At 43.9% G+C, this 14,471-nt stretch overlaps 2 protein-coding genes across 5 annotated transcripts in view; one reads left to right on the top strand and one right to left on the bottom strand.

Moving 5' to 3' along the window:
• The first annotated feature begins 6,033 nt into the window (after positions 1-6,033).
• Klhl34 (kelch like family member 34) lies at positions 6,034-9,123 on the top strand. The gene has a single exon (XM_070039282.1). The coding sequence runs from the start codon at positions 6,415-6,417 to the stop codon at positions 8,350-8,352; it is 1,938 nt and encodes a 645-aa protein (XP_069895383.1). The 5' UTR covers positions 6,034-6,414; the 3' UTR covers positions 8,353-9,123.
• A 671-nt stretch (positions 9,124-9,794) lies between these two features.
• Positions 9,795-14,471, bottom strand: part of Cnksr2 (connector enhancer of kinase suppressor of Ras 2) — a 220,159-nt gene continuing 215,482 nt past the window's right edge. For all 4 annotated transcript variants that reach the window (XM_070040726.1, XM_070040728.1, XM_070040725.1 and 1 more), the window contains one exon: positions 9,795-12,097. In XM_070040726.1, the coding sequence (XP_069896827.1) occupies positions 11,882-12,097 (216 nt within the window). In that variant the 3' untranslated portion in view covers positions 9,795-11,881. The remainder of the gene's footprint in view (positions 12,098-14,471) is intronic.

Below are 14,471 nucleotides of genomic sequence, written 5' to 3' on the forward strand. Positions count from 1 at the left end.
CTACTAACTTTTCCCCTCTGACCTTTGAAATTAGTGGGCTTTTCCTTCACTGTAGTTTGGGTATTCACCAAAGCTTCATGTATCGAAATTAAATTATCTTTGTGGGGTATTAAGAGGGGGGGAATTTAATCTATGATGTCTAGAGGTGGGGTCTTTGGGAGGTGATTAGGATTACATTAGGTCATCGGGATGGAGCACCATGACTCAGTCCTAGTGGGTTTATACAAAGAGAAAGAATCAGGTGCTAGAGGCTTAGGTCTGTTATTTCCAGATCTGTAGGAGGCTGAGATTGATCATAGTTCCATGCCAGTCTGGGCAAAAAAATTCTTGAGAGCTCCTTTTCAACAGAAAAAGCTAGGAATAATAGCATAGGCTTGTCATCTCAGCTACAGTGGGAAGTACAAATAGGGGGACTGTAGTCCAGGATAGTCTAGGAAAAAAGTGAGACCTTATTTTAAAAAAAATACTAAGACATAGCTCAAGCAGAGGAACTTCTGTCTAGTAAATGTGAAGCTCTGAGTTTAAACCCCAGGATTGCAAAAGAAGTGTACCATAAGAGATATACTTACTATATCTCTTGTGATATGATGCCTTGATTGCACTGTCTTAAGTTTGTCAGCAAGATGATCATCACCAATTTCCTACTTGAGCTCTGATATGTTGCATTTTCAGAAGGTTTTAGTCAAGAGTGGGAGAAGAAAAACTTCTTTTGTGTGCATGTGTGAAAAGGACACTCGCAGGTAAATTTTATTTTAATAATGCTAAAAATGCAGATCCCTAACATTTCAAAATTAAAAAAAGTGAAACGCAAAATTTAAGCCACTTGCTTTATTTTCACATGGATAGATCTGGAATTGGAGCCCAGATCTGATGCCAAAGCTGTCAATCGGGCCAGAATACCAATATCACCAAAGATTAAATCACACACACACACACACACACACACACACACACACACACACACACACACACAGACTGCATGTGAACTGCATGTCACATTTCACATACATAAAGAATAGTGTTTGGAAGAAGGCAAAGAAAATATGGGATTTTTCCTAATTCATGGTTATTATTTATAATCATGTTTTCACAATAAATTTCATATGTCAACTTCTAATAAAAGGTTTTCCATGGAGGTTGCCAGACCCATGTGTTGGAAAAAAGTATATTTGGATTGAAATAAGCCAGTAATGATAGATGAGAAAGCACTAACCTGCCAAAAAACTGTATCTTAGATACCCAATATATACATTTCAGAGTTGTGAGGCTTTGAGAAAGGTTCTCAATATTATCAATCTACAACCCTTTTCTTCCTCAAAAGTATATTAGAAGCCAAGCATGGTGGTGCACACTTGTAATTCCAGCACTCACTCAGGAAGCTGAAGCATGAGGAACCTGACTTTGAGACCAGCCTGGGCTCTGTAATAAGACCCTGTCTCAAAGAAGTGCATTATAATCCACAAGTCTTTAAAATATTATGTTAAGTGAAAATACCAGCCACAAAAGACATCAGTGTAATATTTCATAAATGTCTGTAATTCATAGAGAAAGTAGATGGGTGGCTCTGTAGAACTTGGAGAACTGGTGGTATGAAAGAGTTGAGGTTTCTTTTTGAAGTAATAAAAATACTCTAAAATTAGACTGTGGTGATGGCTACACAGCTCTGGCAATATACTAAGAGCCACAAAGCTTCACATGGATGAATTGGCTGGTATATGGGTTCTACCTTAAAGCTGTTACCAAAAAGAGCACATGACATCAGTCATTTAAAAAAAAGTGTCAGCCAGGCACCAGTGGCTCATGCCTATATTCCTAGCTACTCAGAAGGCTTAGATCTGAGACTTGTGGTTCGAAGTCAGCATGGGCAGGAAAGTCCATGAGATTCTGATCTCCAGTAAACTACCAACAAACAAATAAACAAACCAGAAGTGGAGCTATGCCTTAAGTGGTAGAGCACTAGCCTTGAGCACAAAATTCAGGGACAGTGCCTGAGTTCAAGCCCTAGGACTGGCAAACAAACAAACAAAAAAAACCATGCCCATTACTCATAGAAGTTTGTATTCTGGGTTTTTAAAAGAAAGCATGCACAATGACTATAGAGGTGAGAGCCAAGCACTTCAAATTTCATCCAGAATGTCCATTTCCAGGAATGTGGAAGGGCCCTTCTGACTAGCACGCTGCCTTGATATGGAATCGACGTGGGTGTTTGCAAAACTTTAGATCTAGGTTTTGCCACAGAGCTGTGGATGCATGCATGGAATTGTTGACAGCTGTTTACAGTCCTGAAAAGGGGTGAGAGATGCAGGGTAAACTGCAGGGTTTCAAAGGCTGTTTTGGGATGAGGGGCTGGGCTTTTAGCAGAAGCTAGGCCATATAAACTGGATTATGGGAGGGATCCTGGGTTACTTGGGGCCCTGGGTGTAGATAACCTTACAAGTGCTTGTGTATTGTGTAGGTTTGGTATGGTCAAAGGCCTAGAGCATCAGGAAAGCAGCATGGGTGGGCTAGGTAGCAAGCCCTTCTCAGAAGGACCCACTTTACCCTTTCTATTCAGCTGGAGCCACCAGTGGTCACTCCTGGTCTTACCAACATGTGCCTTAAACCCCAGCTGTATGAAGGGAAGGAGAACAGGACTGATGGAAGTAAATGTCCCAATTGAGTTCATTTTAATAATCTTTTGCTCCTTCCTTGTATCTCTTCAATATGATATTTTTTATGCCAAAGACCATGACAGAAGCTGCAGATAACAAAGACCAAGAAACAATGAAGGCCTTATTATTATGCCCTCCAATGTATAAATATAATCTCCAATGTAATAACAATAAGAAATGTGGCCTCTGGGAAGTGATTAGCTACAAAGGCTCTGCCTTCATGAATAGGGTCAATGACCTTCTCCAAGGCCTCTGGGAACCCATTAGACTCCTGTCCTCTTTCATGTGAGTAGCAGCAATCAGACACTATTTAGAAAGCTGAAAGCCCTCATGACATTTGAATCTGCTGGTGCCTTGCTCCTGGACTTCTTAGTTCCCAGAACTGTAAGCAATATATCTCCAGTGTTTATAAATTATCTCCTCTAAGATGTTTTGTTCGAGCAGCCTGGATGGACTAAGACAACAGTTTAAGACCCAGATCTACCACAAATTAAAAAAAAGGCACCCTGAAAAATTTTAAGTAGCATACTTAATACCACACAGAAATGAAATAATGCACACTACATAAACATGACTCAAAGGATTATTATTTTCTTGGAGTGACAGAAACACTTTCTAAACTAGTCTTACAAAGACATGGAACAGAAAAAAGGTCTTTAGTGAACACAATCCATCATATCCCCACTGGCAAAACATGTTAGGTTGTCATGTTGGGCCAGCAATAAAAACATGATTTTCATGTAAAACTGGAGTTGATGTTAAGAGATTGAAATTTCCTATAGCATCCTTTGTCTTAGGTGTGATATTTTGGATTCAACCTGAATGCCTGGTGAAGGACAGTTCCAATGGGATGTGATTGAGTTTCTGGGCTAAAAAAACATGCTACCCAAGCCAGTTATTGGTGGGTCCTGCCTGCAATCCCAGCTACTCAAGAGGTTGAGCTCTGAGGATCTCAGTTCAAAGTCAGCCTGGGCAAAAAAGTCTGAGTGACTCTTATCTCCAATTAAACACCAAAAGCCAGAAATGGAGCTGTGGCTCAAGGGGTAGAGTGCTAGCCTTGAGCAAAAATAGAGCTCAGAGACAGTACCCAGGTCCTGAGTTCAAGCTCCAGGACTGGCACACAAAAAATATGCTGCATGAAAGACCACATTGAAAGGGTTTTGAGTTAATACCAGGATAAATATGCTTTATCATCCTGAATATTTGGTTAAAGGAAATGTGTTGCACTATTTTATTTTTATCATACACGAGGTCATATAATATAGTAGGGAGGGAGCTGTGGATTCATGTCCAGGCTCTGTAATTCAATATCCAAGTCATCCAGACCAACTAGATTCTTTCTGGGACTCATTTGTCACATGTTTCAAAGAAAAGCTGGGAGACATTGGAAAAAAAGGAACAAGATTTGGCTAATAGATATCCAAAGTTCCTTCTCACAAAATCCGATTGGTGTGAGAGAAAAAAAAGATTTGATGTAAAGTGTACTATAATGATTTTGGATATTCAAACCAAGAATTTTAATACTAACCACCCAAATCTCCACAAAAAAATAATACTATCTGAAGGCATCTGTAGCTTTAATAGTAGGAAGTTGTTGGAGCATTTTTAGAGTTTGGAATTTAAGAAAGCCCAGCCCCAGCCCCTACCTGCACTTTATAATTTGTTAATTTAAGTTATACTTTATTGCCATCTGTGCCAACAGAAACGTTTTACTAATATTTTTTGTGAATTTCAAATTTTTTAATGGGGGAACTTACATGTACTGGTGATACACCAAGTGGGAAATGACAGAATTTTATCCTTCCTAGGACATTTTTCCCCTATATGAAGTACAACCCCAATACAAGTGGTTTCAGATTCTCTTAAAAAGGCTATCCAAAACAGACTGCCAGTAGGGTCACATTAGAAAAAGGGAAAATCAATTGCATATGAGAGCAAATCATGCAGAAACCTCCAAATTGGCAGGACAAAAAACCCATTATATTGATCATTTAGTTATGATCAGGATGGCAGGACATGGAGGGGTTTACCTATGGTGTGAACATTGGGGTAGTTTTAGACATCATGTCTGCGGTAGGTGTTTCTTATAAAAATAACGTCATGAGGTGAGGCCCTTAAAACTCCAGCTCTATTGAGCTTTCCAACCTTATGGTCCAATATCATGTCATGGCATTAAGAATGGAGTAATCAGTAATTAGATCAGAGCATGGAAAATCAGAGGGAGGAAACTAGAGTGAATTATTATCAAATGGAAGTGGTCATTCAATGTCAGAAAACAAATTATACCATTTCCTTATCCTTGTTGCAAAGGGATGAGAACAGGAATAGGGAATAGGAAGGGAGAACTCGGCTGAGGTCAGAGCCCTGTGTGTGTGTGTGTGTGTGTGTGTGTGTGTGTGTGTGTGTGTGTGTGTGTGTGTGTGTGTGTGTGTGTGTGTGTGTGTGTGTGAATTCCTGAAAGTGGCGTGTGAAACAAAGCATCCTGGGAGAAATGATTTAAACGATTTGCCTTGAGAAGGATGCAGAGAGGCCCCAGAATCTCGCACCTGTGAGTCCAGGTGAAGGGTATATTACCCAGAGGCCCAGCAGGCAGCCTTGGATTTCCTGGTGGGTGGTTCTTGCTAAAGTCTCCTCGCATAGTGGCTGCCTGGGTGTCAGTGTGCAAAGTGGCCTCTTAATCCCTGCTGGTTACAGACTAATTAGGGCCACCTCAAAGCAGAAAGTTGAGCTCGAGGCTTTATTTGTTTGTTTTCTTCCAGGTATAGGAATACCAAGAAGTAGCCAACCAGACACCCATCTCTGGACCTTACTAGAACCCGATCCCCTAGGGATTTGACGCCTTTTAGGAGAGTGTGCTTCCTTATTCCCTCCCCCGACCGAGTTCCAGGGACCCCCTTGGGGACTTGAGGCCAGTCAGGTCACCGGAGTCAGCCTCCTGGACATGGGTCACTTCCTCCCCAGGCAGCGGTCAGGCACGGCGCGGGGCGGGGCGGGGCGCGCCTGGGAGGCCGTGGTGGCTCGCGCTATTCCTGTCGCTGTGAGCTACGGGCATGTTATGTGCGGCGCCCAATCACGCCTCCCACCCCACGGCCTGACCTGTGCGCCCCCTCCCCCTCCCCGCCCTAATCCCCCAGGCTTTGATTTGATCCTCCGCGCGGAACAAGCTCAACCCGCCTGCTCCTTAACCAGTTGTCCCAGCCCTCGCAGGACCCGCAAAACCCCGTCCTCCTCGTCCACCCTCCGGAGGTGAGAGCTCTCAAACCCCGCCCCCCGCCGCCCTGCCGGACCGCCTGCAGTCCGGGCTGCATCGGTGCATCTGGGCCGTCGGTGATCCAGCACGCCCCGCCGTCCACCGGCAGCTTGGCCTTTCCCAGGTGATGGTACGCGGCCAGCGCCGCCCTTGGCGCGCAGGTGTGAGCGCCCCAAATTGTGCGGGGAAGGGGACTGGGGGCAACGCGCTGGCACCCTCCACAGCCGCTGACATCAAGCCCAGCCATCCCCGGAACACTCTGAATTTGGCGCCCATCGCTAGCGGGGGCTTCTGCAGATCGTCCCCAGAGGGGATTTTATTGGAGGGGGGAGAGGGCCGAGCCGCGGATCTGGATGAAGGAGCCCTGGATTTTAAACTGAGCCGGCAAAAATGGGCTTTTGCTAGGGTCTCTGCGGCTCGCGCAGGGGCTTTGGGGGTTCTGTGCCCTGAGATGCCTCCAGCGGCACCCGGCTGGCTCCACTCCCCTCCGGGCCGCTTCCCGCCCTGGGCATCATGAGTTACTTCCTGTCTTATTGCAAAGCTCATGGCGGCGCGCTGCTCACTGGCTATCAGGCCCTAAGAGCCGAGGGCTTCTTATGCGACGTGACCCTGGAGGCCGAGGGCAGCGAGTTCCCGGCGCACCGCTCGCTCCTGGCCTGCTCCAGTGACTATTTCAAAGCCCTGTTCAAGAGCCACACCCGGGAATCCCAAGCACGGGTGATCCACCTGCATGTGCCATCGGCGGCAGGCCTGCAGCGCCTACTGGACTTCATTTACACTGCTTGGCTGCCGCTGTCCATGGACACTGTGGAGGACACGCTGGAGGCGGCCAGCTACCTCCAAGTCACCGAAGCCTTGGGGCTGTGTGGCCGCTACCTGGAGTGCCAATTGGCCCCGGAGAATTGCTGCTTTACGGCCAACGTGGCGGCGCGCTTCGGCCTGGCGCACACGCTGGGTGCGGCCGAGAGCTGTGTTGTGCGCCACTTGCGTGAGCTGCTGGGGATGGGCGTGGGGGCCTCGGGACTGCTGGAACTCAATGCCGCCTCCCTGAAAGCCGTGTTGGGGGCCCCCAATGTGGCACGAGTGTCTGAGGTCTGGCTGCTAGGCCTAGCCCTGGCTTGGTTGCGGCAGGAGCCCGCAGCTGAGCGTTTGGCGTACAGCGCCGAGCTTCTGGAACGGATCCGCTTTGCCCTGGTGCCTGCGGACGTGCTGCGGCGCGTGTACTCGGGCTCTGGCCTCAAGCTACCGGCCCGGGTCAAGGGCCTCATCATCCAGGCCCTCAACTACCACACGGCGCCTTCCCGCCAGCCGCTCATGCAGGGCGAGCAGACCAGCATCCGGAACGCTCAGACCCGCATCTTGTTGGTCGGGGGGCGCAGGGCTCAGGAGGTGATTACAGAGGAGGTGGTGGTTGCTAGGCCAGCGGTCAGAGACCGGCGAGCAGCCGCTGCAGCTGAGGAGGAAGAGGAAGAGGAAGAAGAGATGGAGGAGGAGGAGAAGGAGTGGGAGCTCACCCAGGATGTGGTGTCCTTCGACGTGTACAATCACCGCTGGCGCAGCCTCACTCGGCTCCCTGCCCCGCTGCTAGGGCACTGCGTGTGCACAGCAGGGAACTTCCTGTTTGTCCTGGGAGGGGAGAGCACTTCCGGCAGCGCTGCTACTCCCCTGGAGGAGGGCCCCCGGGCAATCACAGCCCAAGTGCACCGTTATGACCCGCGCTTCCACACGTGGACAGTGCTGCCTGCCATGGGAGAAGCCAGGGCCTACTTTTGGTGCGGTGTTGTGGGTGAGAGTCTCCTGGCGGTCGGGGGCCTGGGCGCTAATGGCGAAGCGCTGGCCTCGGTGGAGATGTATGATCTGCGAAGGGACCGCTGGACGGCAACTGCAGCGCTGCCAAGGGTGCTTCACGGCCACGCAGGGGCTGTCGGGGCCCAAGGTGTCATTTACATCTCTGGGGGCAAAGCAGGGAGAGGTGACAGTGGAGCCAGTAGCCTCCGGGACTTGTATGTCTTGGGCCCTGGGGAGAAGGCCTGGAGCAAGAGAGCACCCATGAGCACAGCCCGCTTTGGGCACCACCTGGCTGTGCTGCGAGGCGCAGTGTTTGCCTTTCTAGGACGATTTGAGCCCTTCTCTGAGATTGAGCGTTATGACCCTGGCACAGACCAGTGGACTCGCTTGCGGCCTCTACCCTATGATCGTTTCTGCTATGGGCTGGCTGTGGTGGAGGAGACAGCACTGCTGCTGGGTGGTCTCAAGTGGAGGGGGTCGCGCCAAGTGCCTACCCGTAATGTGGTGGGCTATGACCTGGACCTGGACCACTGGGAGGACATCAATTGTGCACTACCTTGGGCCTGGAGCGGCCTGCAGTGTGCTGTGCTGCAACTGGCGGAGGGTTGGAACGAAGAGAGGGAAGAAGACCTTGGAGAGGTGCTAGATTTAGTCCTGGGTTGAATGGGTGAGACTAGTTCCCCGATGACCAAGGCACCAGTCCTGCTGGTGTTGGCTTTTTTCTGAGAAGAATAGGCTTTCCAAGAGTGGGACTCTGGTAGCACAAAATGATTTTGAGGGGTACAGAAACAAACAAGGACTTCAGCAAAGCGAAAACTCTTGAGCAGAGTGGGAGACAGGAGATCAAACAGAAGGATATATGAATGAGCTCCAGTCAGCTTCTGCATGAGACTTTTTAGAAAAGCTAGAGGTGAACTTTTGAAAGTAAAATGTGACCTTATATCTGTCCTTTCTTCCCTCCTGCCGTTTCTCTCCTTCTTCATCTCCTTTTCTTTTTCTTCCCTTCCTTCCTTCCTTCCTTTCTTCCTTCCTTTTTTCTTCCTTCTCTCCCACCTTGTTTCTCCCCTCCCTCCCTCCCTCCCTCCCTCCCTCCCTCCCTCCCTTCCTCCCTTCCTCCCTTCCTTCCTTCCTTCCTTCCTTCCTTCCTTCCTTCCTTCCTTCCTTCCTTCCTTCCTTCCTTTTCTTTCTTTTTTCCCTTTCTTTCTTGGTCCGGGGCTTCAATTCATTGCCAAAGCATTGTCCCTGAGCTCTCCCCCCCCCTCTCCTTACAGCTACTACTTCTTACTTTCCTGTCCCCTCTTCTCCCTGCACCCCCCCCAACCCAAACAAAAAATACGTAAGAAGTTATATATAAACTTTGTTGGCTAAGAGGGCTATAATAAATAATCCTAGAAATTCTGATAAATCGTGTACAGAATGTGCCTTGGCTAAATAGTGTGAAGTCATAAGAGGTCTGATTTTATGATACAGAAGTCTGATTTTATGATCATGGTTTTAGTTCTGTTCTGATCCATATAAATATGGAATTGGGAAGAAATAATATCTAAAAAAAGCACTTAAAAACTATCATTGGTTAAAATGTTCAGTTCCTTTTCTGCACCCTTCATTTGCTTTTTTGGTTGCTTTAAGGCATCTCTTTGTTTAAAGTCAAATTTCGGCACCTCTTAAGCACAATAGGTTAGATGTGTAGAAAAAAAAATCAGTATTGTTGGCTCCCTCAATTCCCAAAGAATCATAGAGAAAGGAAAGAATAGTAGGTGAGGCATTCAAAAATAAGCTGGAAACTAGTTTGAGTTTTTTCAAGGTCTCAGGAGATTCTTGAAGTTTGGTGTTACTTTTGGCATGTTCCATCAATGAGGTGGCAAGTTAGAACCTGTAACTGGGGTGGTGACAGTGATGGTGTCTGTGCGATTAGGTCACAAAGAAATGTGGCAAGCACTTGTGCATGAATAAAATAGGTTCTATATAAGGATTCATTAAGAGCTGAATTTATTTGACTTCAGTTTACAGTGGTGCCTCTCTCCTAGATTGGAAACAAATGCAATCAAATGTACAGATATATATGTTAACAGGTCTCTTTCATGCTAGGCTAGCCACGAGTCTTGTAAAATTCATTAGTTTAATGTTTTTTTTTAAACCATTGAAAACAATAGCTGACTTTACAAAAGTAGAAGCTGCTTATAGTAGCAACAGATCTAATCTTTCCATCAACTGCTTGCAGTTTACAAGCCACAACCTGGTCAATGTTATACATGACACATCCATCTGATTACAAATATGTTTAAATGAACATACACGTTTGGTCTAGTAAACATCAATAAATCTAAACACCTGTAACAAGCACACTTCATTTTTTTTTAGGACAAGAGGATTTTTGTGTTGTTTGTTTACATATACAAAATCTCACAAATTTAATGTGCATCAATATCCATGCAGTAAATAAATGTTTTCATTTTTTTTTACAAATAGGATTTTTTAAATGATAAAAATATTACACTGGACCCAAAATTCCATACAAACATTAATACATGATTTCTCATCCATTTTGACTAAATAGAGGATTACTGAAAATGTGCTGTAGAAAGGCCACACTCCTGTACAGTTGTGCAAAGTCTGCAAAACGATAATGATTCAATGGTGGTTTCAAAAGCAAAGAAAAAACATCCTCGCTGTGGAGTTTCACTTTGTCCTCTACAGCAAAAATAGTCACTGGTATATATCTGAACTCTTAAAGATGGAAGTACATTCACTGAGCTGTACAGGCAACAGTATAAAGCTGATTAGAAGTAGATTTTAGGATATAGAATAGTAAAGGAGGTTCCTTCCTCCTCTGGAAAAAACAGCAAATTGTGACTTGTACGTTATGCAGCCAGACACTAAAAAGCAGCTCAGTCATTTTCATGCTGTGATCACTTTCAAAAAATAAGATGCTTATAAATGGAAATATATGAAGAGGACTTTCTCATAGACTTTATCCACTCTATACAACAATTCATAATGCTAGGGGAACAAAATCCTCTAAATTGTTTAGTTCACGTAATTCAATGTGACATCTCTCTGAGTGACCGTCACCACCTTCCTTCTTAGCAGAGAGTACATTAAAAAAATTCCACATTGTTTTCTACATTATAGCATACATCTGCCATAACTAAGTGTACTCTGCTTCTCTGCTTGAAGTATAATTCAGTAAGTTTTATTAATGGACTAGGGGAAAATCAGAAACTACCTGGCAAGCTGATTCATTTCAGTTTATACCTTGTCTTTTAAGTGTTAAGAGTTCAAAAAATGTGAATTTGGGCTGAAACTCTTTATAATATATATATATATATATATATATATATATATATATATATATAATATAGCTGTTAGCTGCCTTTCTGGGTGAGTTAAGTCTGTTTTAAAATATCCATTCTTAAATTCTTCTGTACACAATCAGCATTTCATCACTACAAAAATAAAGGAAGATTTAAACCAAGAAAATAAAGCAGCTCTATCTTCAATTTTGGTCTTAGTTACAAAAACATCTTACAAAGCTTTGCCCTGATACACCATTAAGTGTTCTCACAGATTTGGAATAATATTCCTATTAACCAGCTTTCACAGGTTAATAAACTATTAAGACGAATATTAGATACCTGAACTTTTCTTATGTCGATGCTCTTCTATTTTGCTTAACTCTTTTATGCACACCTACATTTCACAAAAATAAAACTACAGCATTAATCTTTGTGCAATGTTTAAGAAAATTCTTAGAACATTTTAATAAATATAAAAAAGGTTTAAATTCTTTCCCACCCACAAGGATGTCTGCACCTGAAAAAATGCAATTTACTTTTGAAGTCTTGTTTATATAAAATTAACTTAATGGGAGAAAAGATGACCTTAGATAGAAAACTGCCTTTTGTGGTTTTACTACTTGAAGACCACCTGTATTCAGAATTGTTTGCAAAAGTTAATTTAAGTCATTAAAGATAGTTGATTTTGCACATGGTAAACATAAGCTGAGCACTGATTGCATATAAAATATACAAATGCTCATTAAAGACAGTGGTATTATGACCATATATGGTTTGTTTTATATAGTTTGGTAATGTTATAGTTTGTCAAGTGTTCCACATATTGTTATAAAAACTATCTCATATACTTATTCAGAGTACCAGCAGGTACTAGATGGCCTGAAGGCAGAATGCACTTACACATGCGTCTCAATGTATGAATGAGTGTGTGTCAGAGAGGAATTGATTACTTCTACTTCAGAAGAAATACTTAATGGGTCATTTGAAGTGGTGTTTTGACAGATATCCAAGAAAAGGTCGAGGTACATTTGCTTCCACTGCTGGAATTCTTTAGATGTCAAGTCTGGATTATCTAGGACTTTATCAATAATGGCTACTTCACCTTCTCTGGCCTGAAAAGCAAAAGAATTCAACAGTTAATATAAGGACACAATTGTATTCAAGTTTCAAATAGGTTAATATGTAAACAGAAAATCAGAAGTCCACAGGAATGGCTATTTAGCTCCAAATCCCAGTGCACCGGTTTCTTCCTGAGGTATGCCTTTTTTTTCCCCCACACTGTGTGATTTATTTTTTCTCTATGCCCGTCCTGTTACCCATTTCTCAGTCTATGGAAACATTTCCAGTGCTTTAAGCTACAGTTCAAAAGCCTGTCATTTCTTTAAAGCTTCCTTAAAACACTGGGAAAGGTTTTCTCCCTCACTGATGTCCCCATAGCACTCTATTCCTGCCTTTGAGGTGTGTGTCGCACCCTGCTTCATGAATTACTCTAGCACCTGTCCCCTTTCTATCTGGTAAATGTATGCTTGAATAAAAGTGAGTATGACCCTCCTGTGGCCACAAATATGCCATTCCTGCTGTGTAAATGTTAGGACTCTCCTCCTGTAGTACTGGGGGCCTCTAATAGACAGTGGCTCTCCCTTCTTTGTTGAAGGCATGGTTTCAGCTAGAGACTAAGCTTCATCTGGGTGTAATTCTTCAAGGGATAACTACTGACTATGGAAGAAGAGAAACTTCCAGGTAGAATTATGGACCCTAGGAAGGGTTTATGAAGTTCAGGAAATGTTCGCAAGAAGAAGAAAGCAAGCCTCTGTGTCAGCCTAAATTGGGAGGGAAAGAAGAAAGCAAGGTGCCCGCAAGCTGATCTGGTATGTGAGGAGACAGGATTTGGAACGGAGCTGGAACTGAGGATGCTGAGTACTGCCTGTGTTAGGATCTTAGATGCATACTTGGGAAGGGTGCCTGTTCCAATTCCAGGAACTAGACATACCCAAAGTTGCTGGGACATTTGTCTATGTGTAATAGGAAGATTCCAGAGCCTGTTATTTTTCTAGGCCCAAAGGACAGGGTTCTGTAGTTCCTCTTTTTTTTTTTTTTTTATCAAGCGATGAGCATTTCCTTATAGTGATTTGCTCATTACCTTTCTTTGTGTCAGAGAGTCAATCAAGCATCACATACCTGTCCATTCACTAATATTCACTGAAATGAACACTGGCTATAGCACATATTCTTTGTCACTGGAAGGAAATGCTTTTAGGAAGTCTACACAGCAAAATGACAGAGGCAAGGAACAGGTCTTTAAGATAGCTGACCTGCCCTTTTCCTGATGCCTGCCTGCCTGCCTGCCTTCTCAGCCAGACAGTTTGGAACTGAATGGGGCAGGAGTGGAAATTATAATGTGGGAAGGTAAGGATATGTTTGGAGTAGGGGTGGAATTATTCTTATAGCTCTCTCTGTATCTGTGGCCTTAGTTACCTAAAGTCCATTCAATTGTCCCATGGATTTGCAATAGTATTTGTATGAATACTAATTAAAAAGCTAATTGACTGTGAAAACTTGACTCATTAGCACATGGATTTTTTTTCCCTTTGGGCAGCCATGGGACTTGAACTCAGGGGTCTGGGCACTGTCCCACTGTCCCTAAGCTTCTTTGGTTCAAGGCTAGCACTCTTGCTTTTTTCTGAGTATTTTATTGGAGAGAAGAGTCTCATGCACTTTCCTGCCCAGGTTGGCTTTGAACTGTAATCCTCAGATCTCAGTCTCCTGGGTACCTAGGATTACAGGCATAAGTCACCAGCACCTGGGCTAGGTGAACGTTTTACAAGTCATTTATTTTATATTTTATTTATCTCGTTAGTATGCATCTACATTTCAAAATTTAAAAGTTTTAGCAACGTTCTATGGATCTGAACTATTTCCTCAGGATGTTTTTGACCTTTTTGTGTTTTTTAAATAAATTACTCTACTCAATATGCTGTATAATAATTCTTTTCTGTTCCCCCCCCCAAGGATGCAGAGTCTGCTCAAATGGTTTGTGTGGTAGGCTGTCGCCGCTATATCTTCTCTCTCCTGAAGCACTCATAGTGAGAGGGCTCAATCATGCAACTCATTCTTCAAGTTTCTGCCTCTGTTATTCTGTTCTTATCACCTGCTTCTCAATCTGGGGGTAGAATAAGAAGAGTGGAAACAATCTAAGCGCTAATAGAAATGTATAATAGAAGAGAAACACATGATTTGAGAAATGATAGTATAAACAGAACAATTATACAATTCCTGTATGGAATATGAACTGCTGTGGCTTAATTCTAAAGATGCTGTTTAGTTTACACAGGAAGTATACATGAAATACCTCAACCCCTTTTTAGTATCCACTATTGCATTCTGCATGCATGCTGTGTTCTTTTAAGAACTGTAATAACTACAGTACATGGTGTATTACAGGAAATCAAAAGACCTAGGTGTAACACAAGCCCTGAAATTTTGGAA

The sequence above is a fragment of the Dipodomys merriami genome, unplaced genomic scaffold (genome assembly GCF_024711535.1).
Source record: "Dipodomys merriami isolate MVZ:Mamm:240054 unplaced genomic scaffold, mDipMer1.0.p SCAF_3, whole genome shotgun sequence".
Classification (NCBI taxonomy): domain Eukaryota; kingdom Metazoa; phylum Chordata; class Mammalia; order Rodentia; family Heteromyidae; genus Dipodomys; species Dipodomys merriami.